This window comes from Vipera berus (assembly GCF_964194415.1).
Source record: "Vipera berus genome assembly, chromosome: 1".
Classification (NCBI taxonomy): domain Eukaryota; kingdom Metazoa; phylum Chordata; class Lepidosauria; order Squamata; family Viperidae; genus Vipera; species Vipera berus.
Window position 1 is genome coordinate 352691966 of NC_138202.1, and position 26106 is coordinate 352718071.

The window sequence follows — 26106 nt, forward strand, 5'->3', positions numbered from 1 at the left end:
CTCCCCCCCCCCCGCCTCGCCTTTCCCCTCCCTTCTCTTCTCCCAGCCTAGCGGCCGATGGCTTGAAATGCAGCTCCAGCACACCCCACCCCACCCCACCCCACCCCACGGGAAGGCTGCCTTGGCCTCAAGTGACACGGATTTAGGGAGGAAGGGACGGAGGGGGGTGGGGTGGTGATTAGAGGCGGCCGAGACGATCGGGCGGGGGAAGGGGCGTGGGGGCTTGGGCAGAGGGCACAGGCCTTGGGCTGGACTCGGTCAGCTCATCCTAGGGGACGTAGAGGTCTTCTAGTCCCACCTCTTTCCCAGTGCAGGAGCCATCGGAACGTGTCCAACTTTGGACTTTTTAAGACTTATGGAAGAGGGAGCCAAGCTATTCTCCAAAGCACCTGAAAGCAGGACAAGAAGCAATGGATGGAAACTAGTCAAAGAGAGAAGCAACCTAGAACTAAGGAGAAACTTCCTGACAGTTAGAACAATTAACCAGTGGAACAACCTGCCTCCAGAAGTGGTGAATGCTCCAACACTGGAAGTTTTTAAGAAGAGACTGGACAGCCATTTGTCTGAAATGGTATAGGGTTTCCTGCCTTAGCAGGGGGTTGGACTAGATGACCTCCAAGGTCCCTTCCAACTTCTTCTTCTTCTTCTTATTATTATTATTATTATTATTATTATTATTATTATTAATTATTATTAATTCCCCAGCCAGACTGGCTGGCTGGAGAATTCTGGGAGTTGAAGTCCACAAACCTTAACAAGTCGCCAAGATCTGACACCTCCGCACTAGACTAGAGCATCTCTGACAGATGACCCTTTAGCTAGCTTCTCTGCAAAGACCTCTAGCATCCTGGGTCAGGTCACAACCTGAAAGCCAATCCGAAACCACATCTCATCACATCTTCCAGGTCATATGAAGTTTCTTGGGTGAGCTGTGTTTATTTGAAAAGATGATTTGGCTCACTGAGGACAAAGTCATTTTGCAGAGCTAGGGGAGCAGCATACAAATTTCATAAATGAAAATCTGAAGAAACAAGATCCATGATGCTATAGTGCTAACATTTTCTCCAGAGCACAAAGTGGCAGTGGAATAAACTGGTACATCCCTCAATTTACCCTCAGATTTCTTTCAGGTAAATTGGTCTAAGTGATTGGGTTTATTAGATTTTGCCTTTATTACTTTATAATTAACTCATAGTCACAAAGATACTTAATACTCCTTCCTCCTCCTATTTTTCCCACAACAACCCTGTGAGGTGGGTTAGGCTGAGAACTGGCCCAAGATCTCCCAGCCATTTTTTCATGCCTAAGGTGGGACTAGAACTCGCCATCTCCTGTTGATTGGCCCAAAGTCACTTAGCTGGCTTTCATGCCTATAAAGTGGGGCTAGAACACATTGTCTCCTTGTTTCTAGACCAGCACTTTAACTATGAAATCCCCCTTTTAAAAACTTTTCAAGGTTTTTCTTTTTCATTTCATCAGGATGAGTGGGAAGAGGTGTCACTTTTTAAAGGTGTGAAATCTTTTGGATACAGCCCACATTATGGTGCTTCTGTTTCCTACCCCCACCTCCACCCCCATTCCCAGAATTGGCTGGGAACCACTGTCATGTATTTATTTCTTACTTCAGTGTTTAAGCTGTTATTGTGGGCAGTTCATAGAAGATTAAAACAAATATCACCATAATATATGAGTCAAGACAAACTGTAAAGTGCACATTTAATGAGTCTTTGCAGCATCCTGACCAAAACCTGTAGAAAGAGCCAGATCTTTCTAGCCCTACCCCAAATACAAGCAGAGTGGGGCCATATGTATATAAAGGAGGCAGGATCTTCATAGGGAAGACACTGCAACAGGCAAGACGTATTTTCTGGATCCTATGGGATGTTATTGTTTAATTGTTAGAGCCAGGAAGACATCAAATTTGGTAGCAGGTGCATTACCACCTTCAAGGCAGGAAGCATTACCTGCTCCTTTCCTTACCATACCACCTCCCGAGTATTTCCCCCACATACACAAACACAAAAGTAGCCAGCCATGAAATGGATCTAGCCCACAGGTGGTAGGTCTCATACTGCCCAAGACATGATCCACCAACTCAAAAGAATCCCAAAATGAAATACAAGAGGTTACCTCCGCTGGCTCAGCCCAAGTAGTATCTAAACCAAAGCAAGCAACTCTTTGCAAGTTGTTAGCTGCGAAGTCGTGTCTGACCCATTGTGCCCTGTCTACCATCTTCTGGAGTCCATTTAAGCTCACGCCTACTGCTTCAGTGACTCCATCCAGCCACCTCATTCTCTGTCGTCCCCTTCTTCTCTTGCCCTCAATCTTTCCCAGCATTAGGCTCTTCTCCAGTGAGTCCTTCCTTCTCATTAGGTGGCCAAGGTATTTGAGTTTTAGCTTCAGGATCTGGCCTTCTAAAGAGCAGTCAGGATTGATATCCTCTAGGACTGACAGGTTTGATCGCCTTGCAGTCCAAGGGACTCGCAGGAGTCTTCTCCAGCACCATAGTTCAAAGGCCTCAATTCTTTGGCGCTCAGCCTTTTTTATGGTCTAACTTTCACTGCCATACATTGCAACTGGGAAGACCATAGCCTTGGCTATACACACTTTTGTTGACAGGGTGATGTATCTGCTTTTTAGTGTGCTGTCTAGATTTGTCATGGCTTTCCTCCCGAGGAGCAAGCGTCTTTTAATTTCTTGGCTGCAGTCCCCGTCTGCGGTGATCTTGGAGCCCAGGAAAATAAAATCTGTCACTACCTCCATTTCTTCCCCATCTATTTGCCAGGAATTGAGAGGGCCGGATGCCATGATCTTGGTTTTCTTAATGTTTAGTTTCAACCCAAGTTTTGCACTCTCCTTCTTCACCCGCAACAAGAGGCTCTTTAGTTCTTCTTCACTTTCTGCTATTAGAGTGGTATCATCTGCATATCTTAGGTTGTTTTCTTTCGGCAATCTTAATTCCAACTTTTGATTCATCTAGCCCTGCCTTTCTCGTGATGTGCTCTGCATATAAGTTAAATAGGCAAGGCGACAGTATACAGCCTTGCCGGACTCCTTTCCCAATTTTGAACCAATCAGTGCTTCTGTGTCCAGTTCTCAGTTGCTTTTTGGCCCACATATAGGTTTCTCAAGAGACAAATAAAATGGTCTGGTGCGCCCATCTCTTTAAGAACTTGCCACAGTTTGTTATGATCCACACAATCAAAGGCTTTAGCATAGTCAATGAAGCAGAAGTAGATGTTTTTCTGGAACTCTCTAGCTTTCTCCATGATCCAGCGTATGTTGGCAATTTGATCTCTAGTTCCTCTGCCTCTTCGAAATCCTGCCTGTACTTCTGGTAATTCTCAATCCACATACTGCTCGAGTCTAGCTTGTAGGATTTTAAGCATAACTTTACTAGCTTGAGATATGAGTGCAATGGTGCGATAGTTTGAACATTCTTTGGCACTGCCTTTCTTTGGATTTGGAATGTAAACTGATCTTTTCCAATCCTGTGGCCACTGTTGAGTTTTCCAAATTTGCTGGCAAATTGAGTGTAGCACTTTTACTGCATCGTCTTTTAAGATTTTGAATAGCTCAGCTATTTGCAAAGAAACCCACAAATTTGTCTAGTTCAGGGGTCTTCAAACTTGGTCCTTTTATGACTTGTGGACTTCAACTCCCAGAATTCCTCAGCCAGCATGCCTGGCTGAGGAATTCTGGTAGTAGAAGTCCACAAGTCATAAAAGGACCAAGTTTGAAGACCCCGGGTCTAGCTGGTCTACAGCAGGGTAGGCAACCTTGGCTCTTTTATGACTCGTGGACTTCAACTCCTAGAATTCCTGAGCCAGCACAGCTGGCTCAGGAATTCTGGAAGTTGAAGTCCACGAGTCATAAAAGAGCCAAGGTTGCCTACCCCTGGTCTACAGGTATCTTGTCCCTAACAATGTTAACCCTCAATTTCTGTAGCATACTTGGGAAGGCAGAATATGCCTTTTTATGTCTGCTCTGAAGCAAATCCTAGGTAGGCTAGAAAACCTTGCTACAGATAGTCCTTGACTTGAAACCATTCACTTAGCAACCATTCAAAAATACAACAGTACTGAAAAAACTGACTTATCACCAATCCCCACACAACCATCACAGCATCCTCACAATTGCGTGATCAATATTGGGCACTTGTCAACTGGCATGTAATTATGACTGTTTTTATTATTCATATCCCGTCGTTATTTTTTTTACAAATAACTCAAGGCGTAAACATATCTCACACTTTCCTCCTACTTTCCCCACAACTACAACCCTGTGAGGTGGGTTGGCTGAGTGTGTCTGGCCCTAAGTCAACCAGTTACCTCAATGGAAGAAGTTGGATTCGTTTAACAACATGATTCACTTAAATGCAGTCATTCGCTTAACGACTGTGACCAAAAAGTGGTAAAACTGAGTGTGACTCATTTAACAACTGCCTTGCTTCGTAATGAAATTCTGGTCCCTTTTGAGGTCATAAGTAGATGACTACCTATTTTTGTCAAGGAAAAACATGTTGAGTGTTGTCCCTACAATTACCCTCGGAATCATTGTGAAATCTATATGCACCCTTTCTGTCCTCAAAGTGTCTTACAGAAATTAAAAATACAAATGGAAGACCACTATAGTTAAAATGAAAGGCAACCTTAAGACTGAAAACAGTTCAGTTCAAAAATCAGATGGGAGAAAGAGATGGGATTTGCCATTTTCTGACAAACTGGGCAGAAAGGGTCAAATATTGCTTTTATTGCCTGGAAACGGCACCAGCGAAGTCTTGCTTCCATAGGTCAGATAGAAGATTGCGGTAATACAATAATCAAAAAGGCCTTGATGATCTGTTTAATTTGCATTTTTTAGTGGGAAGAGATGGTTCCACTGACACTATTTTTTAAAATTTATTTATTAAATTTACATGCTGCCCATCTTGCTATCCAATAACTGCTATAGTGTACTTGCACACCAAGCCATAAATGGGCTTTTTTTTTTAAAAAAAAACTTAATTGTTGAACTTTTTGAATATTTTTAAGTGCTCCTTGATTTAAAAAGAAAATTTATGCTCACTGATTATAGGAAAGATCAAAAACTTTGGGGAAGGTGCATGTTTGGACCAAAGGATCCACATCCCAGTTTTTCTTCTCATGGGTGAGCAAGTGTGACTTCACGACAACTGAGGAAGAATCCTTGGGGGAGTGGATTCCTTGAATGAAATTGATAGCAAAGCTCAAAAGACACCCAGGTTTCTTATCACACAATGGCCGGCATAAATTAAAGCACCAAGCCATGATTGCTTTTACAAATTAGCTGAAATTACACAATAGGTCAGTCCATAACAGGTTGTGCAAACACATTCTACAAGCATTAAATAGCCACTCAGGGCAAGAATGTTTTCATCATATGCTTCATTAATGGTGCCTAACTGTGTTCATACAAAGACCCACAAATCAGCCATCCATTGTAGCATAGCGGAGCCGGTTTTATTTGGTTTCTATTTATTGCCTTGCAGGCCAAGACCCAAAAAGTAGTATAGCTTTCCGTGTGAACGTAGTTTGTGAGGTTAATTTATGCTTTATTGTGTTGCAAGGACCCAGGGAATTGGGTTGAATGAAGCCACGATATTGTTCGATGGCCTCTGCAGGATTAAAAAAAAAAGGAATCTAAGGAAATCAGTTAAGATATAAATATCTCATTACATTATACCAAAGGTTCATTTATCCCAATATTCTCGGGCCAATTCCGCATTGGTTTACCACCTGCTCAATGAAAAATAAAAGATTTAAGGGGGGGGGGGAAAAAAGACTGGATTCGTTTTGCATTTTGTAGCCATGCAGATAGCCCTTGCTTTAGCGACCAAAGTTACGACAGACCTCAACAGAGCTACTTCTGACACATTTCCAGGGTCTCAATGATGCCCCCCCCTTGCAGTCACATGAATGCATTATGGGTGCTTGGCAACAAGCTCGCATTTGCAACCCTTTGCAGTGACCCATGGTCATGTGCCCACAATTTTTGGCGGGGCTTTTTAGCAGCTTTTGGCATTTATTTCTGGTTTCCAAGAAAAAAACTCCCAGAGTAAAAAAGGTTCCCTTAATAAGCAATAATGCAAAAAAAAAAAAAGGTCATAAAATCCAGTCGTCACATGGTGACCCATTTAACCATGGTGACTTATGACTTCCTAGCTCAGTTTGTCATTAAGTTGAGGAGTACCTGTACAGATAATTCTCCCAATGGACAAGCCTCTCTTGGCATGCAGAAAGTTCAGGATTCTAATCCTGAAGCTAGGGCCTGGCACTCCGTTATTGATCTGCTCATCTCTATCAAGCAAATTCACTACACTTGGCATCTCAGGTCAAGATCATCATCAGGTAGGCAGATTCCCTTTTTGGAGTTTCCGCAGCATCCTTAAATGTAACTGGAAAAGCAACCACTCTTTTTCAATGACAGACCATCATTGTCTGAGCCATTTTGAAGAAGAGAGTATTTAATTCTCTCTCGTTTCTTAACATGCATACATTATAGAGTCTGTTGTAAAGATGCCGGACTCGTTCATATGATTTACTCCCAAGTATCAGCGGAAGCCATACAAAGAGGGCAGTGGATGCTATTCAGTGAGCAGCTAAATTTGACCAGCGTTGAACCAGCCTGTGAGGAAGGAGGCTGTTTACGTTATTGTTCCAAGCCATTTGTAGGCGTAAGCTTCCAAAATGGAAGTTAATTCAGTAACTAGGTTTTTGACTCTGGACAAATGATGATAGAATAACAGAGTTGGAAGACACATTGGAGGTCATCTAGTCCAACCCCCCTGCTCAAGCAGAGGCTCTATACCAGTGATGGTGAACCTTTTAGAGACCGAGTGCCCAAACTACCCACTTATGTATGGTCGGGTGCCGGGTGGGCGTGGCTGCGGTGGTAACGGCAGACTGGGTGGGACTAAAAAGTTCAATCAATTCCAACTTTGTGAGATTTTTTTTCCATGAGAAGTTGAAATTGATTGAACCTTTTTTTTTTTTTGCACACGGCGGTGGAAGCCTAAAGTGAAAAGGTTTTATAAGACCCAGCTGAAGGCCTAGGACTGGGACGATGACATGCGTGCCCACAGAGAGGGCTCTGCATGCTACCTGTGGCACGCGTGCCATAGGTTCGCCACCACGGCTCTACACCATTTCAGATAAATGATTTTCCAGTCTCTTCTTGAAAACCTCCAGTGATGGAGCACCCACAACTCCTGGAGACAACTTCTGTTCTCACCATTAGGAAATTTCTCCTTCGTTCTAGGTTGCTTTTTTCCTTGTTTAGTTTCCATCCATTGTTTACAATTAGATTTACAATTAATTGACAATTAGTTCAATCTGTAAATAAGGCCAGGCTAACAATCTTAATGCTTGTCGGTTAATCGAGAAAGGTTGGAGACCTCGGCCTTACAAGATAATGCCTCCTTTTTCAGCCATTACAATTTTTATTTTAGCATGCTTAGTCCTTACTGATCAGTTTTGGGAGGTTTGCAACCTTGCCCAATGAAGTAGTGAACAATGAAGTCACAAGAGGAATTGCATTTATTGCTTCTTAGCTGCAATTCTGAAAAAAATTATAGAAAGCTATAACAAAACTCCCAACGGCTGGAGAAAGCATCAAAGAAAAATCTTCTGGTGAACACTGAAGCCCCCAAATCAGTGTTTCCCAATCTCAGTAACTTTTAAAATATGTGAACTACAACTCCCAGAAATCCCCAGCCAGCATAAGGTTCAGAAACACTGTCCTAATTAATTGCAGAATGTATATGTATGACAAGCAAGCAGTCAAAAGAAAAATCCCTCTTCAATAAGAACGTATTGCTCAGATAACTTTCTGAAGCAATGTAAGGGCTATTGCATAATCCATTTTAATTCAGCACCAGCAAGCACAGGCTTGCTCTGTTCATTGTGGACTGGGGAAAAAAATACAATTTCAGAAATTAAATATTCGTTAAGGATTAAAAAATACAGAGCCCTGTTATTCTGAGGTTTTGAACAAAAGTAATGGGATATTTCCAACAGTAGAATATGACTCTTTGCTGACAAATGCCTGTAGTACTTCCTTCAGATTTTAAGGGCCACTCACACCAATTATTTTAGCCTATGATCCATTTCCATTACTCTGAATTCTGTTTGCTTATTTGCTAATCAAGTCATTTCTCTTTCGCATCTGTATTCTCATAATATCCAATTCGTTGAGTTTCAAACCTGCCCTTTTTGAGTTTTCATTCAGTTATTATTTAAAAGATGCAATTAAGAAAAGCTCAGGCGTTTCACTGTTTGCTTAGCGCAGGCATGTCAAACTCATGACGTCATGGGACGTTGCGCGATGTATTGCGACTTTTCCCCCATTGCCGGCAATGGGGTGGGCGCGGTTTCGGCGTGATGCATCCGGCTCGCAGGCCAGCAGTTTGACATGCCTGGCTTAGCGTTAATAATTTTTATCCTTATTTCAAACTGGGTTTGAAGCAGAGGGAGTCAAGATTTACTCAACTATTTATCGATCTTCCTTGGAAATAAGCTGTAATCAAAAATAGATACAATCAATGTACAGTAATAAAGGTTGAAAAAAGCATCCCAAAATATAAAATGCTAAAAAGCAAGGCTTGGTTATCACATAAAACTGTTTTAAAACTTGACCTGAAATGAAGTACTTAAATGTATTCTCACCAGCTGTACTTCCAAGTGCCTTAAGCTGTAGGTTTCACAAACAGATCCATTATAGCAGAGTCAACGTACATACTTACAAATTGTAGTTCCAAGTCATTTGCATTCCAAGTCATTTTCTCTATGGATTGGGATAGAAAGTATACATATTTAACACAATAATTATGCCCTCCACCCACAAAACATATCCTTAAGGTATACGTAGGAAGCTTTAAGAGTCAACCAAGAAGCAGGGTAGCCATTTAAAGACTGCAGGATAATGCACTCAACTCAACTACAAAGTCTCTACATTTCTGTTTATTGAGACAAACTAATTAAAAGGCACAAACATGGGGCGTATGTTTACATGACATTATAACAAACATATACATTAAAAGTGTAGGAATGTGTTCTTTTTGCTACACAGGAAGTTCCTAAGCTTTTTTATATACAAAAGTTGTACAGTTTGATGTCCTAAGGTACAAAAGTTCATTTATAAAATTATTTTACACTAAATTCTATTATTTTTCCCCATTTTTTACTATGTAGTCCAAGCCCCTAGAACCATTTTCACATAATCTGGACATCAGTCTAACCCCAGACATTTGCCTCAGAAATACGAAATATGTTGCTTTTACACTGACACGATGGGTATAAACACAAAACAGTAGACTTCCACCCTCTCAGGCTTGCCAGCATCCCATTTTAAAAAAAATGAAAATATTGATTGGATTGGCATCCTTGCTCTGAGCAAAAGCCCTTTCCCCTTCCAATTATTTCTTATACTGTCTTGGCTATAGGGTACGTCTTTAAAAACAAAAGATTAAAAAGTGACTGTGACATGATAGCCTAAAAGATTGCTTCCCTAGATTTTCCATCCTACTTTATGTACAGATAAAATAAAGGATGTATTCTTGGGTATTTTAATGGGACTGTTTGGCGGGGGGAGAGAGAGGACTTCCCTTCACTGGATAGGTCAGTTAATGGAAAACCTCCACAAAATCAATAACTATTTGTTAACACAATTAACTAAAAGTACAAATGATGGTTGTTGCTTCTTCTGCAAATATTTACAAAGTTGAAGAAATCTGCACAACACTTGATTAAAGGAGGGGACGGGGACAAAAAAGGTAATAAAAAAAAAGAAAGAAAGAAACACAAAATAATAAGATGCACTCTCTTGGCTTGTCCTGAAGGGGCATCCTAACTAGTTAGTGGTTAGAATAAAAACTGTATACCATTTTATAATATAAGACAAAAAAACTTTCCGCGAACACCACCTGCTCCCTTGTCACATCAGCAGGTTTTGCTTGAGAGAGTGAGAGCAGAGACATGTTCTACCCAGCACTTCCACAGTCTTCAAGCTTAAAGCCATTTTTCCATGTTTCAAAGCTCACTGTTAACGCTCTCCGTAATAAAGAGTCCCAGCTGGATTTCGACTAGAGACCGCATTCACGTAGATTTCAAATCCTATTCTACCAGCCATAGCTGTTCTTCGCCAAACATGAAACAGTTCTTCTTCTTTCTTTCTTTTTTAATATGCTGACTATTAAGGTTATATTCCCTTAGGGTAATATGTCACTTACTATTTACATTTCCAAAATACCAGGTCATAATCCCTATTGTTATTTAGAAGTTAGAATGATAAAAGTTACCATATGCTTTGCATATCAGAGTTGGTATCACTTTTCCCATAGGGAATTCTGCCTGAAATCATCATATTCCCAAAAGGTAAAATGCATAATTACTTAAATGCATTTTTCTTTAAAAAAAAAAATAGGACCATGAAATGTATTTACTTAAAAAAACAACAACGCTACAATACTTTCTCAATCAGAGAGCCACAGAGCTGGCCAGTTAGTGATTCATCTCCACATTGTAGTTGTGGAAATCTCCGTATTTGGAGCCTTCTAGTGTTTAGATAAAGAGGTTTTTTTTCCATTTACAATTTCCCCAGTTACCAATAATGATAACTTTTCAAAATGTTTTAGGACTGGGCTCAGTTCTCATCTGATCTTCAAACATCATTGCCAGTTTAAAGGAAAGAAAAAAGAGCCAGAAATAAGTCAACAGCCAGCCAACTGAACAGGGATTTGATTATGTTTTTTCCCCCTTTAAACTGGAGCATGATTTTTTTTTGCATCAAATGAATTAGCCTGGTTTCATTACTATGAACTTAAAAAAAGGAAGGTTAATTGCTCTTAAGGACTTGTTTTCTATTCTTTTTAATACTGCATGAAGTTTTTGCTCTAGTTTTTTTTTACCAGGGGGGAGAGGTTGGCAATGCCTGGGGAAGGAAAGGCATGTTTTCCACAGGTCTCATGGCTATATTTAAAGGGCCAGCTAATGTCATTGGTGTTGGGAGATTCATCGGCGAGGTTATAGTAACTGGATGTGCGATGTTCACCGGAGCAGTGACTGAGGTTGGTAAATTGACAGGTGTAGTGAGTGTTAACGGAGAAGTCATGGACAAAGGGCTTGTTATGGTAACAGGGTGGCCTAAGCTCATTGGGCTGGAGATGTTAACTGCACTCGAAACATTGGCTGGGCTTCTCATATTCATTGCAGCAGCCACAGTGACTGGGTTGGTGATCGTCCCGGATCCCACCGAGGAGGTTATGTTGAAGGGAGTAGAGAGAGTCACAGGCGTTGGGGCAGCAGTGGACGTTTGGCACAAGTTGGCAGCTTCTAGGAAACAAAGAGAAGAGATGACACCAAAGTTGTTGCTTTACAAACAGACAGAGCAGAGCAGATTCTGAAACACCAACAGAACAGTCCTTGGAATAAATTTTGATGCAAGCTATTGCAATGCCAGTCAGCCTTCTCTTATCTACAAACCCCTTTCCCACTGGACATTTTGGACCTTTCCAAGTCTAGCCCATTTTGCTGACAGTTTATGCAAAAACATACAAATCACAGTGCAAGGTGCCTATCAGCAATTAAGGGCTCACAGACAAGTTAATAAGCCTGGGTCTCACATATTCTGGTAAACTGGCAAACTTTACATTTTTTAAAAAAAAAAATAGCGATGAATCTATTATGTGTTTTAATAGTTTCTCTCATTATACAATGACAAATATTCTCAGGCAGAATACTCTGAAATGCAATTATTAAACACTAATTCTACAACCTATAATATCTTCAGTCATGCAATTCATCTGTGTTCAAGACATCTGGCAATTTTTAGTAATAAAAAGAGGGGGATTTGTTCATTAAAGCAGCACAGTATTAGCAGAAAGTCCTCTCAAGAGGAATATTGTAAGTAGAGAGAGTGTACATACCGAATGGTACGTACTCTATAGCCTTCTCAAAGTTGTACTGACATTCTGTGAAGGTTTTAAAAAGTCATTATTAGGGACCGATACACAAAGCTAGTTTTCACTATTACCTGCTTATTTCATTTTAAAATAAATTTAACCACAAATTGTGGAATCATTCAATCAGTGTAGTATTTTAGTTATTGTAAAAACCCCAGTCAATAAGATGAGTGCATCAAACCCCACCAGTCAGGTAAGCTTTCACCTCAATTAAGAATAGATCCCCTCTGGAAACAGAAAGAATTTGGTTCATACTGTCACACCAAGGGCACCTCTGCGACTATTCAAACTAGAGACAACTGGAAAGCTATAAAGTTAGCTATTTTTATATATCAGCACCACCTGCTGGCTAGCAATAGAATGCTCAGGTTCTCATGGAGTTGGAAAAAGAACGAACTAACTTCTGGTATTAAGAAAACCAGCGGCAACTGGGAACCTCAGCTTAAACCAATAAACAGACATAAAGCCATTCATGTCAATTTGGGGCACATCAGGTTATGTTTACCAGGTGGCAACAACGTGGTTTTCATGAGAGGCCTAGGCTGTTGACTCCAGTGCATGTAAGAAAGCAGGAGGTATTTACAAAGGACAAGAGAATACTGCACAATGCAGGTGGTGCAATGCTAGGGAAGGACCTTGGATGCTTCTCTTTGTGCTGAGCAATTATTATGTTCAGTATGGAAACTGCAACCTTGGACCCAAAACACTTCAAAGGGGGAGAGCTGAAAGTCCAGCCTTACAATACAAGCTATATAAATGTATCTGACCCTACCTTGCTTGACTGAAGTTGGCCTCAGAGTCTGTTGACTTTCTGTAATCAAAATTGGGAGGTGGAGGAAAGGTGTTGCAATTAAGCCATTCAATGATACATAGTTCTAGTTTTCCCTTTCCCATAACATCATACAGATTGTTATTTGAGCATGTGCACAATTAAAAGGTCCAGCTCTAAAATTCTGGCATGGTGTCAGGTGTTTTTATGTCTAGCATGATTTAAAGGCTATATTCACGCAGCCAACTAAATCAAATTAACCCATTTTCTAAATTTGCTTAAGAATGAATGAGCAGCTAGCCAAACAGCCTGGGTTCACAGCACACACATACACGCACAGAACTTTTCAAAATAAACATTAACGGAGCTTAGCAAGTGTACATGCAACCAAGTTCTGAATTGGTTATGCATGCTATGAGCCTGATTATATGAGAAGACCAATACCACAGTTCTTCCAAGCCTGACCTGCAGTGCCTCTCCAATGGTTGTTCCAAAATCGAAATTATTTTTTGATCTCAGGATGTCAAAGCAGACTTTATTTTTCACTATCTACCATCTACTGCATGGGAAAATTTAAATGTCCTGATCATCACGTTACTCAGAATACTGAGCATATACAATGATACTCTATATGGTAACTCAGAACTATGACCCAAAAATTCATTTCACATTACTGTACATGAGAAGAAAAAGGCGTGCTGAAGGAACTTCTGGATTTTTATCTGAAAGCAAGAGGGAAAGCAACAACAGTAACATATATACTGCTCAAAAAAATAAAGCGAACACTTAAACAACACAATGTACTGTATTTAATAGTAGGATGTCTTATCTTGTGTTCCCTTTATTTTTTTGAGCAGTATACAAGCTTCAAGAGGCCAAACATCTGCTTTCTGTGCCAGGAAGCCAGAGCAAGGACAGCAATTAGTTTTACTGCTTGGGTTTCAAGCAGTTTGTGCTGCAACTGGGGTCTCAGCCATTCAGTTCTACTTTTAGAGGTAACACAATTGTTGCATCTTGCTGTACAGCTAGGTGGTGTAGCTATCAGGTTGCTGGACGAGGGCCTTGTCCAAGGCACCCACAACTATGTTAGCTCACTGGGTGACTTTGTACCAGCTCTTATCTCTCAGTCTAATATACCCCACAGGTTGGTGGTTGGAGGAGACAGTGATGTATTTGCTGTCCTGATCTCCTGGAGAAAAGGTGCAATATCAGTTCAACTGCTGAGTTTTCCACGCAAGAGAATCAGAATCCACCAAAATTAATAACGTCCCCCTCTGCTTTGCAACTACCCTCCTGCTCTATTCACCCTCCATTCGGATTCCTTCAGTTGATTACCTGTCTCTCATTTTCAGAAATTATAATTACATAAAAGATCATTTCTCATACATTTATTTATTTATTTATTTATTTATTTATTTATTTATTTATTTATTTATTTATTTATTTATTTAAATTCCATTTATATCCCACCCTTCTCCGAAGACTCAGGGCGGCTTGCAAGCTTAGCAGTAGCCTTCATTCTATGTATATGCCTGCTTATTAGGGCTTTCACACACACCCCAAGCGGCATTATTACAAAGTCAGCTTATTGCCCCCAAACAATCTGGGTCCTCATTTTACCTACCTCGGAAGGATGGAAGGCTGAGTCAACCTTGAGCCTGGTGGGTTGCGAACCTGCACTAATTGCAGGCAGCTGGTGTTACTTAAGGAGGCATTAGCCCACTGCTCCACCAAGGCTCTAGGATCTAAACCAATCATCTGCAGGATCCCAGGCTCTCTTCCACCACCAGCATTTTTCTCCTAAAAAAGAATTCTTGTAGCTCAGGGTTGAACTGTGGGATCCTTGGTGCTTTCTGAGCTCAGTTAGAGTCTAACACTGATGATGTTTACCTAGTTTAGTAATTAAACATCTGCAAGAAAGAGGTCTATGGCGATTCTCAGTCATTCAGGTCATGGTTATCCCAAGGGTACTTTTTCAAGAGGCAACTGGACTAACTTTTTCTTTGAAGACCTTTTGCTTCTCATCCAAAAAGCTTCTTCAGCCCTGACTCTGAAGCCCTGACTCTGTTCCATTCCCCACCATTCCATCAGAGCTGAAGAAACTGCTTGGATGAGACGAGAAATGTCTTCAAAGAAAAACAAGGAAGTCCTGTTGCCTCCTGAAAAAGCACCTTTGGGTCTGCGAGAAAGCAACCAAGCTCAGAGAGCACCAAGGAGCCCACGTTTTTTTCCCCCTTTTTAAGTTGAAGATATGCTCTGCGCCTTCCTTGGGGAGCTTAGTATTCTGTAGGCCAGCTCTACCTCGTGCTCCAATAACAGCTCCCTGAAAACTGCTGTTCTGTGCATGCAGAGTTCTATATCAAACAGGCACCAAGCTGCTAAAACTCATCACAGGCATCCGCAATAGGACGGAAACACACATTTAGAGGAATTAAGATTGATAGCTAATTTGAAACATGAATGGAAACTCTTGCAATTCAGCATGGTATGGTGCATCATATAGATTTAAGCAAACTGGATTTGAACTGCAAAAACCCAGGCCACAGAGCTCAACAGATGGCTGTGGTCCAGTTACATTCTCACTTTAAATGTGCAGCAACAATAACCCATAAGGTAAGAGCAAGACTGTATGTCTGTGGATGCTCTAAAGATTGCCACATGGATAGAATTCATTCACTGATGCTGGATTCAGCATACCAAGGAACCTCAACATTTTTACAAAGCATTCTGGGAAGACTAAGCAAGGAATACACCCAAATCTATTCATATAAACTTTCTTATTGTAGGCTTTTTCGAAACGCTAAATTTCGAGAGATGGAGCTAGTTGTGCAGGGGAAAAAAACCAGATGGGTCATTCTGAATTCCTATTTCCTCATCCTATTTAACACAAACATATTGAGCTCAGTAATATCCTTCTATACAACTCCTAAAGCAGTATAGTTTATTAAGACTGGTAAGTCTATCGACTTGTAAAAAATAAAATAAAAACAAGGCACCAAATTCAAAGGGTGGAAAATGCTCCAAATCTCTATTTTGCATGGTAGGCATTGGGTACATACTACTTACACTTGCTTTGCGATTCTTTGCAATGAAAAGTGGTATAAATAGATTGAACACAATACAATAAAGATAACTGCTATTTTAAGCACTGAATTAGATGCCTTGGTTAAAAATGGCTATAGTAACAAAGACTGCTTATTTATTTTATGTAAGCCATCAAAACACATATAACTCTTTCCCTTTCCTTGATAAGAGAGAGAACGTACACATAAACAATTCCATATGAAATTATAGTTCTTTCAAATTCTAATTGCTATTGAATATCTTCCTGTCCCACTAGTTTATAGACAATTAAAAGTGAATGGGGCCATAAAAAAGACAACAAAATGCCACCAGAAGAAGTCACTATGCTAAAGGAGAACCAAAGCATATTTTATTTGTAAAAATAAACAATAAGAATAAATATTTAAAGCAACTTTATAAAACTGGAAGACAGGATGCAACGCCAGTAAGATTGGCATCAAGGTCAAGAATCATGGAGGTTGGATGTTTTCTAGCCAAATTAAAGTGTTTTAGAAAAACCTAATTTTTCCACCTTATGAAGAATTATAAACCAATTTAAGTTTTCAGGCTTCCTCCAAGTTGTAGAGAATTTCCTCTATGGAAGTCTGGAAACCAATGTGGTAAAGTGGCCCTATCTGTATCAAACAGTAGCACCAATGAACAAGTTAAAATGACAGCTAGGGTTTTGAGTATCTGTTATGCACAAAACTGATTTAAGTAACAGAAAACTCAGATCCTCTCAGAAATCATGCCCCAATAGGGCAAGAGATCAAAATTTTGACATAAGCAACCAATAAGCAACCTGGTAAGCCACAAGTCTCCTAGCCTGGCTTTGATAAAGCAACTGCTTGACATAATCAAGAAGTACGAATCTATGACAAGCAGACCCATCCCCATAATTGTCCGAGATTATCAAGTAGCTCTTACTCCTGAACATTTTCAGAGCATGAATTTACTCCATGTTTCCTGCCCACTATACTAGTCATTTATACATGTGCAAGATTAACTCCAACAATTTGCTGCCATCAATTTTTACCTTTCTTTCTTGCTTTAACTGCTTCTTCCCATAGTCTCAGAGTCTCAACTTGTTTTCCAGGCCAGTTTGTGACATGTTGTTGCTGTGATTGCTGCTGCTGCTGCTTCTGGCTGTTGCTCTCTTCATTCATACAAGCTATTCCAGTCACGTTATTTAAGAAAGATGCAAAAATACATATGGGCACAAATTAGCATTTTCTCAATTAGAAGGAAACATGTGAAGTTAAAAACCACATTTTACAGACTCTGGACAAGGTATTAATATTTCCTTATTTTTTCTCTCCATAATAAACAAAAAACAAGTGATTTTGTTACTTTAGTACAGGGGTGTCAAACTCGCAACGTCACATGATGTGTCGCGACGTATCGTGATTTTTTTGCCATGGCCGGCAATGGGCTGGGCATCGTTTTGCTATGATGCATTCGGCCCATAGTCTGACACTACTGCTTTAGTACAAGAACAGTAAGCTTTTGGATGCTTGTTTGCCACCAGAGTGAAATTGTTAAGATACAAACCCTACTGAAGTTTCAACCAAATCTACAGTTTAGAATCTGTCATGATTAAAAAAATCTGATAATTAAATGGAGCTACAGAAATGTAATAATGAATATCTTATTCATCTCAAGCTATAAAAAGAGGTTTTAAATATTCTAGTATTGATGTGTATGTTGAGAGAGACAGAAAGTTTTAATATCTTTGCCTCTTATCTAAATTGTACAATTTTTAAGGCAGAGAGATTTTACTACCTGCTGAGACACATCCTAGTTTCAGCCACATCAGACCAACTGCATTTTAAGCACATTTAAGAAGAGAAGGAAAACTCTTCTTAAATGTCTAAATCATGAAATCTACTGCTGGTGTTCCTTGACAAATGTAGCTTAACCCTTTCTACCCATGAAAAGTTTTAAGATGACTTCTATTAGAAGGGAGACATAAGTAATCCTTGACTTAAGACCACAATTGGGACCAGAATGTCCATGGTTAAACAAAGTAGTTAAAGTTGTTAAGACATGCCCAATTTTATTATCTTTTTTTGCCATAGCTGTTAAACAATCACTGCAGTTGTTAAGTGAGTCATGTGGTTATTAATCAAATCCAGCTTCCCCCACTGTCTTTGTCGGAAGCCAGTTGGGAAGGTCACACAAATGGTGATCATGTGACCCTGAGATGCTGCAATTGTGGTAAGTACATGCCAATTGCCAAGCGCTGGAATTTAAATCAGGTGACTGTAGGGTTGGTGCAATGGTCGTAAATATGAGAACTGGTTGTAAGTAAGTTTTTTTCAGTGGCACTGTAATTTTGAATGGTTGTAAGTTGAGGACCACCAGTAATGTCTTGCCTTCATTTAATCGTATACTGGAACTACAAAATTTCTATAATATGGATTTGCCAAAATGAAGCACATAGCCCTAAGACAAATAGTGTGTGTACTCAGAGGACAAGAGTGTGTAGTTGTTTCTTCCATAGTGATCACAGTTGTTGCTACAACAAATAAATGAGAAGTAATAAGTTTCCACTGTAACGGCTAATACAATATTTAATATCATTCAACAGAAAATGGAGTGCAAACAATCTTAATAGTAAATTACAAGTTATCAATCTTGCAACAAGCATTTTTTTTACCAGCATACTAAAACATATCAAATTTAAACCACGGCTACTCACAAGCAGGAAGATGTAGATTTTCTTGCTTGAAAAACCCAAATTCTGCAATGTAAATGAAACAGCTCTGTATAATTTATTGTACTGAGTTTGCATAATAGATACAACTTATATTTTAGATATGGAGAGCCTGAATGAAATTCCTGTCAAGCCATGAAGCTCATCAAATTGATTTAGTCTAACTTACCTTCCCTGGATTGTTGCAGGAACAAAAGATATTCTGAATAAACCAAGATCTGAAAAACTCAGATAGGAATGGCACACAAACTTTTGAAACATTACATAGATTCCCATGATTTAATATTTAAACACAGTCACATTTTTCTTTAGCATAAATTTATATTATTTCATCTATGATTGGGCAACCATGGAAATAGGGACCAGAGAAGATTATGAGCCAAAAAAGATCCATTTACACAGATGCTTTCATCAAAGGTGCTCTGCATAAGCATAAAAAGGGGATGACACAGCTGGCAGACAAGACTTGTACACAAGACTTAGGCAACAGGTGGCAGATGTCTATAACTGGAAAAAAGCTAGCACACAAGAAAGAATATTCTATTGTAGGTGGATTCCTGTGCCATACTTGTAGTTGCAGAACTGCTAAAGAAACCCATGTTTTTTTAGGTACATATATTGTACTGCCTCGTCTCTTTACTGTCTCATTCTATTGCATTCAGCAGCTAGAACTCATTGTAACAGAGAAAAAACTAACCTTCATAAAATTCCTGCCTATACATTAAGCAAAATCATTACACAACCTAGTAACACAACCTGGGTAACTGTTTACAAACACAGGGTAGAGTTCTGCAAATTTTGAATTTTGAACCCTAATCTACTCTTAGAGGAATCCATGGTAAATGCACCCGTAGACTTTCCTATTTTGTTTGCCACCACTGGGGAGCTTGCTATTTTGTTTGCTTATACAGGTAGTTCTCGACTTATGACCACAGCTGGGATGGGAATTTTGGTTGTTAATTGATGTGATCATTAAGCAAGTCGTTACATGACTGGACCCAAATTTACAACCATGTGGTCCTTAGGCAAATCTGGCTTTTCTGATTGATTTTTGTTGTCAGAAGCCCTATGGGAAGCTTGCAAATTGTGATCACTGCAACCATCGTAAATGTGAGCCAGTTGCCAAGCACCCAAATGGTATTCATGCGACTGAGGGAGAGGTGCAACAGTCGTAACACTTTTTTCTAAAGTTATCGTAACTTCAAATCATTATTAAATCAATGGTTGTTAAGTCAAGGACTACCTCTGTACTATGACCACACTTGGGCTTCTAGTTTAGGGATGGAAGGAAATGGAAGGCTTCAGAGAGGAACCAAAGTGAATTATTGGGCTGACACCGAGTCTCCAGTAATCTCCAGATCTTCACCAATTCAACTCTTGACAAATTTCCTGCTGTTTGACATGACTCGGCATTTTTTTGCTGAAACAGCTGAAGATTTTGCCTTCAGTAATAACTGCATACTTGGGTTTTTTTCCAAGTACTTGTTTAGTCACCAGTCCTAGCATGCCAAAAACCCAGAGGCAGCAAGGACTACTGAAAGCAATCCTTACCCAGATTTCAAAGTCTTTGGAGACACACTGCAATCAAAGTTTTAAACCTGGCAGTTTTCGGACTGTTTCTTACAAAGGGGGGGGGGAAGGTTTCCAAAAACCTCTCCCATTAATATAAATTCCCATTTTCACAGATCTAATCTATAAGACACCAGTCCCATCTTATATGATCTAAATCATCCATGTTTTTCCCCCCCTCAACAATGGTATGCACTGCATTGGTGGGCAAAATGAAGTCTTTTTTAAAAAAGGTAAGCCACTTACTTTTATTGATGCCTTGTTTACAGGTATTACAATTGATGCTTTGGCTCTGCCCATGGGTCTTTAGGTGGCTGGTAATATATGCTGCACTCAGAAGTTTACCACAGATATTACATGACACTTTTCCTTCGTGGCGCACCATGTGAGTCCGCAGCCTGTCTTTGGTAGCAAAGGCAGCTGTGCAGGTCTACACAGAAAAGAAAAAGGTCTAAAGCAGAATACTCATTTACTGAACACTAACTTTAATAGTTAACTGATAAATACCTTGAATTCCCCACAAGAAATCCCTGCAGAGAAATTTTATGCGATTCTGTTCAAAATTCTCCATCCTATGCACCCCAAAAAGTACACGAATATGACATAATTAAACAAGTAGGTACATTGCTCCCACAATAATAATGCCTCTCACTACATACAACTCTCACAAACAATAAACTAGTAAACCTAAATTTGGACTGTAGTAGTACACAGGAAAGATATTTTGCCTAAGTATAGAGGGCCAGGAAGAATCAGGATTAAGTGGTCTTAGCAGAACAAAGTTTTCTATCTGGAAGTACTGGTCTATAACATTTCATGAAGCTAACTGAATTAAAATAAATGCAAAAAATGCTTTCACTCTCATACTGCAAATAACAATTATTATAAATCGATGTATCACATAACTCCCAGCAACTCTGGGTGATTTACAAATTGTTAAAAAACATTTAAAAATAAATAACAGTACAAGAAACAAAAAACAAAGATGGCAGAGAAAACAAACCCAGATGGGAACAAGGGAGTGGGAGAAAAGGGACGTCAACTATCCTTACCTAAGGCCTGGACGAAGAGCCATTAGCAATACTATTTAAACTATTTTGACTACCTTCAATGTACATATAGCCAGACAAAGTTAAATTGACCATACTAAGACACAGCAGTATTATTTCTAGATGTTGGGATTACATAAACTATGTCTAAGAGTTGAATATTACTCAAGTATAAAGATAACCTTCATTCCTTAAAGCAAAGACAACTACACTAATCAGGTTGATACAGTGTTTTTATATATCCTAGCACAGAGGTAGGCAACCTTGGCTCTTTTATGACTCATGGACTTCAACTCCCAGAATTCCTGAGTCAGCTGATTCAGGAATTCTGGGAGTTGAAGTCCACAAGTCATAAAAGAGCCAAGGTTGCCTACCCCTGTCCTAGCAGATCAAGGCAATCTCCCATAACAATCTCCTGATAATGCCCATGGACATGATTTTTTTCCTCATTATTCAGTTACATTTAAAAAAAGCCAAAAACAGATTGAAAAGTATGAATCATACTTTCTTTTAAATCAAATCATTTAATGGCCAAAATGAGTCATCAGGAACCGGCTTAGAAACACAATGATAAAGCTAAACAGAAGAGGAACGGAGAAATTTTTTTAAAAATAAACTTTGCACATTATTAGCCCACATTAAAAAAAATATTAGCCTGCCTAAACAAATGCAGTCTGACATTAGAGGTGAAGTGACAAGCCGGACAAAGGGGAAATAACAAACCAACAAAAATGGGCAATCTTTTGATAACCAGAGAACACTTTATTTTTTAAAAGAAAAGCCACAGTGGGTCAGGTGGTAAAGTAAGATGGGCAGAGGCATGCCATACCATAAGGCAGCCCTGGATTTATCCTGTTCACCCAGGCTTAGGAATTTGCTCTTTAAACTCAATGTTAGGTTATTTTAAAGCTCACACTATACTCCTTTTGTGCATTTTTACCTTCAAAATTGCTGGAAAGTGCACTAGCCCTCAGGCATTGAAGGGGAAACTTTAAGGTCCACTGGTTGCCCACCCCTGTTGTTCAGTCATCTGAAAACAACTGTGGCCTCCAGTCAATAGTTACGAGCTCTTCTTTAGGTCCTAGTAAGACTCCATAACTAAAATAGTTTGTCACTATTAAGTCCAGAATTGTTTGGCTTGATGCAAAAGCTCCTGAAAGTATCTGGCAGCAGCCACAGGATGGTATTTGAAATGAAACTTCATCAAAAGACTTTATATTTTTTCAGAAACTTCTGCTACCGTTATTATTTTCATTTATTATATTATACGTGGGTTTACATATCTTTGAGGGGGTTTGTTTTTAACTGGAGGCAACGTTTCTGATTGTTAGTTGTTCAGAAGCTTTGGGAATGGGGTGGCCTATTCTAAAGTTAAATAAAAATAAAACCCTGTTTCAAGTTTTCACTGGAACATGCATGGGTTTGAAACAGTCAGGAACACAGAACACCTTCCACGACACATTCCCGTATGCCACCAGCTTTCCTCATCGCAAGCTATAAAGAGAAACTGTGTTCACCTTCTTTTGTGTGAAGCTCTGAGGCCCTTCTCCTGGGACCCCACTGAATGAAGTGTAGCAGTGGCTGCAAGGAAGGTGGTTAGTCCTCAAGGCGGCACACGCTTACCCACAGGGTTCTATTTCTACATGAAGACTTTTATTTTTTTACTTATGTTATGTTAGATGTCATTACTATAGCTCATTATTCACAAACGCTCCGTATACTGTAAATGCAACAGCAGGTTTTAGACACTCGTTAAGTGTTGCATTTTACTTTATTTGTGTATTAATCATTCTTGTGCTTCAGCTTTCCACAATATGGCGCCTTTCAAAATGTGCTGATAAAGACAACTCTCATTATTATAACCAAAATTTATGCGCGCAGGATAGGATAAAAATAGTCCTGGCATTATCACCTAGGTTTTGTATTTCCAAGAATAGGGAGTAATCAATTCCCTGCGTATTTCTTTTTCTTGATGCACAGATAGGCCTCGGAGGTCTTCTAGTTCAACCCCTTGCTCAAGGCAGGAGACCTTATACCAGGGGTAGGCAACCTCGGCTCTTTTATGACTCATGGACTTCAACTCCCAGAATTCCTGAGTCAGCTATGCTGACTCAGGAATTCTGGGAGTTGAAGTCCATGAGTCATAAAAGAGCCGAGGCTGCCTACCCCTGCCTTATACCATCCCAGGCAAACAGATGTCCAACCTCTTGCACCAATAATTCTGGGAGGATGCAGCCAAACTCCATCTCTGGCCTGACAAAACCCCATTTGCAAACTTTGGAGGCTCTTTCACTCCATTTTAGAATGGAATCTACCACACTGACCCTCATTCTTTGGGGGGGGCTTTGTTGGATTTTAATAACTTACTAATGAAGAGGGGGTTTTTTAAAAAAACACAACTCTAAATTTTGCAATTATTTTGTAAAGCTTCAGTTGGCCTAATAAGTACCAGTCCAAGTTAGTTTTTTCTCACGATTAATTTTTGTTCAAGTGTGACTTCCTCTGCTCCCATAACTTTTTCAACTTATTCCCAAGTAACTCTTTCTGATTCTTACTTAATCACGTTCATGGGGATATTGCCCAGGCTGAGGCCTTTATTAACTTCTAATGTATTTTTCAAAGGATAAGACTATGAACCAAGCTCATCTACTGTAATTTCCTTATCAGCAGAAGCATTTGACACCAACTTTTACTGGCTTTCCACAATTGCCTACGATTCCGGTATTTCCTGCTGGTGTCTGTCCATATTAACCAGGTCCAACCCTCTTTACTTTTTAGAGTTTAGTTATGTGCTGCCCAAAGGTCATAATGGGGGTTAATTTTAATACTTGGCTCTGAACCTTCCATTTCATCTAATGATGTCTAACTTCAGATTCTACTAGAGTCCACTTGGGTGTCTTAATAAGCTAAGCACTACAGATCAATAAAAAAATTCTTACTTGGCATTTGAAGGGTCTCTCTGTGGAGTGAACATGTTTGACGTGACAACTTAAGTGATCAGGTCTGTGGAAAAAGAAGAAAAGTAAAGGCACAAGAAAACCAATTGTTACACAAACACAGAATTAAACCACTATTCAATCCAACATCCTTCACAAGAGGAATTTCCTAGATACATAAATCTATGATCTCAATTTTTCTGAGAAAATCTTCATAGCGCAAAACCTCAGCTACACAAGTGAGTTTCCTGTCATTATTGAACATCTCCCCAGAAAAATCTAAATTGATAAAAATTATCTTAAGGTCTATTAGCCATTTAAAATGGGAGATTATCCAAGCAAGATGGAGGCTGTGTGATTCCACAACACTGCTAAATTAATGCCTTACATAGTAACACTTACAAAAGGTGCTAAAAAAAGGCCTATGCCTTCATTACAGGCCAAAGGCAGGCTAATTAATTCTGGATTTTAAACAAGCAGTTATTTCCCACCATTAGCAAAGGCTGACTGCAGATTTAAATTCAAAGATACTTCTCCTGGTGCCCCTCTTCCCCATCTCCATCCCATCCCTGCTTCTTTCTCTCCTATCCCAATTCCTCCCATCCTCCCACCCACCGCGAACGCAGAATGAAAATCCAATACTTGAGCTCGCCTGGGATTTTCTACATGGTACCTCGAAAAGCCTTTTCCACAAACACCACAGGTGTAAGGTTTGGTGATGCCACCCTCATGAGACCTCACGTGATAGGTCATGCGGTCCTTCCTCTTGAAGCGCTGGTTGCAAATTGGGCACTCAAAAGGCTTCTCATCCGAGTGGGACAGCTTGTGTCTGTTTAGGTGATAGACATCCCGGAATGCCTTGCCGCACATCTCACAGGCGTGGTTCTTTTTGACGGGCTTGCTGGGCTTCTTCACAGTCTGTGTCCCCGGCATGGCTGTGGCGCCGGCACTACTGCTTGGGTTGGTAGCAGAGGAAGACGTTGTGACGGTTGACAAGATGCCTGCAATGGTGGAAACCAGCGATGTCCGGCTGTTGTCCCCTGCAATGGTGGAGATTAGGGGCACCATTGTCGCAGGGGCTTTCTTTGGCCGTGACACCAGCTTTATCCCAGTGTGGCAGGATTCGTGGCGCCGCAAATGGTAGCTGTCCCTGAAGGCCTTGCTGCAGTACGTACATACAAAGGAGGTTTTCGGCTTCTCCTTTTTAATCCCAACAATGGCATCTTTTAGTGTTTCAGGTGGGGGTTGAGGTTTCTGTGTTATCGGCAAGGGTAAAATGGGCTTCTGGTCAGGAGGTTCGACAGCTGAGCTTAGGAGAGGCAGCAAACTATTTTGTGCTGCTTGCTGCTGGTGATGCGATGCTTCGTGTGCCTGAAACCAAACATTCACACTTTCAGAAGTGAGGGATGCAATGTGTGCACTTGATCAGCAGAAAAAACACACAACTTAGCAATCTACTCATGGAGAGTCAACATATAGCTCTGACTTCAAAAGAAACCGAAGGTCCTTAACTGCTAAAATTCTTACATTCAAATGTTTACCTTTGTTTTTAAAAAAAGTTTCTAACTAGAAACCAAAAATGGTGAAAGTACACTTTTGGAGATATTAGCACTCCATTCCACTCCATCCATCCACCCACTCACCCACCCATCATCTACCCCATCACAATCAAACAATTTTCGGTAGCCTTCAGGCTACATAAACCAAAGTTAAAATATTCACGGTGAGGTTAAATGCAATCAAAATAATGACAGGAATAACAAGATCAGAAACAAAAAATAACACAAAAAGCAGGTAGGGCTCCTGAAACAGCTCGATTTTTCAGTTTCCAGAAAGCCAACAAGGCGATGGCCTGCCTGTCCTCCCCCTAGGATGCTGTTCCAAAGCTCCAGTGTTGCCACAGAAAAGCAGCGTCACTAGTCTCAACCCCACAAATCTCTTGGAGAGGTAGGATTGCAAAATGTTTCTTCCCAGTTTTCTCTTTGGAGCTGAAGTAATCAAGAGCTAAGTCATAAAGGCTTTACAGA

The 26106-nt window shown here is 40.0% G+C and overlaps 1 protein-coding gene across 4 annotated transcripts in view; it reads right to left on the reverse strand.

The window, feature by feature from the left end:
- Positions 1-8960: 8960 nt before the first annotated feature.
- VEZF1 (vascular endothelial zinc finger 1) overlaps positions 8961-26106 on the reverse strand; it is a 28611-nt gene continuing 11465 nt past the window's right edge. For 2 of the 4 annotated variants that reach the window (XM_081325039.1, XM_081325038.1), the window contains exons 2-9: positions 24732-25450; positions 24083-24146; positions 20341-20524; positions 18511-18552; positions 16846-16980; positions 12750-12788; positions 11942-11986; positions 8961-11348 (exon numbers count right to left, since the gene is read on the reverse strand). In XM_081325039.1, coding sequence (XP_081181165.1) covers positions 10921-11348; positions 11942-11986; positions 12750-12788; positions 16846-16980; positions 18511-18552; positions 20341-20524; positions 24083-24146; positions 24732-25450 — 1656 coding nt within the window. In that variant the 3' untranslated portion in view covers positions 8961-10920. The remainder of the gene's footprint in view (positions 11349-11941; positions 11987-12749; positions 12789-16845; positions 16981-18510; positions 18553-20340; positions 20525-24082; positions 24147-24731; positions 25451-26106) is intronic. The other 2 variants (XM_081325040.1, XM_081325041.1) reach the window with 2 other exon arrangements.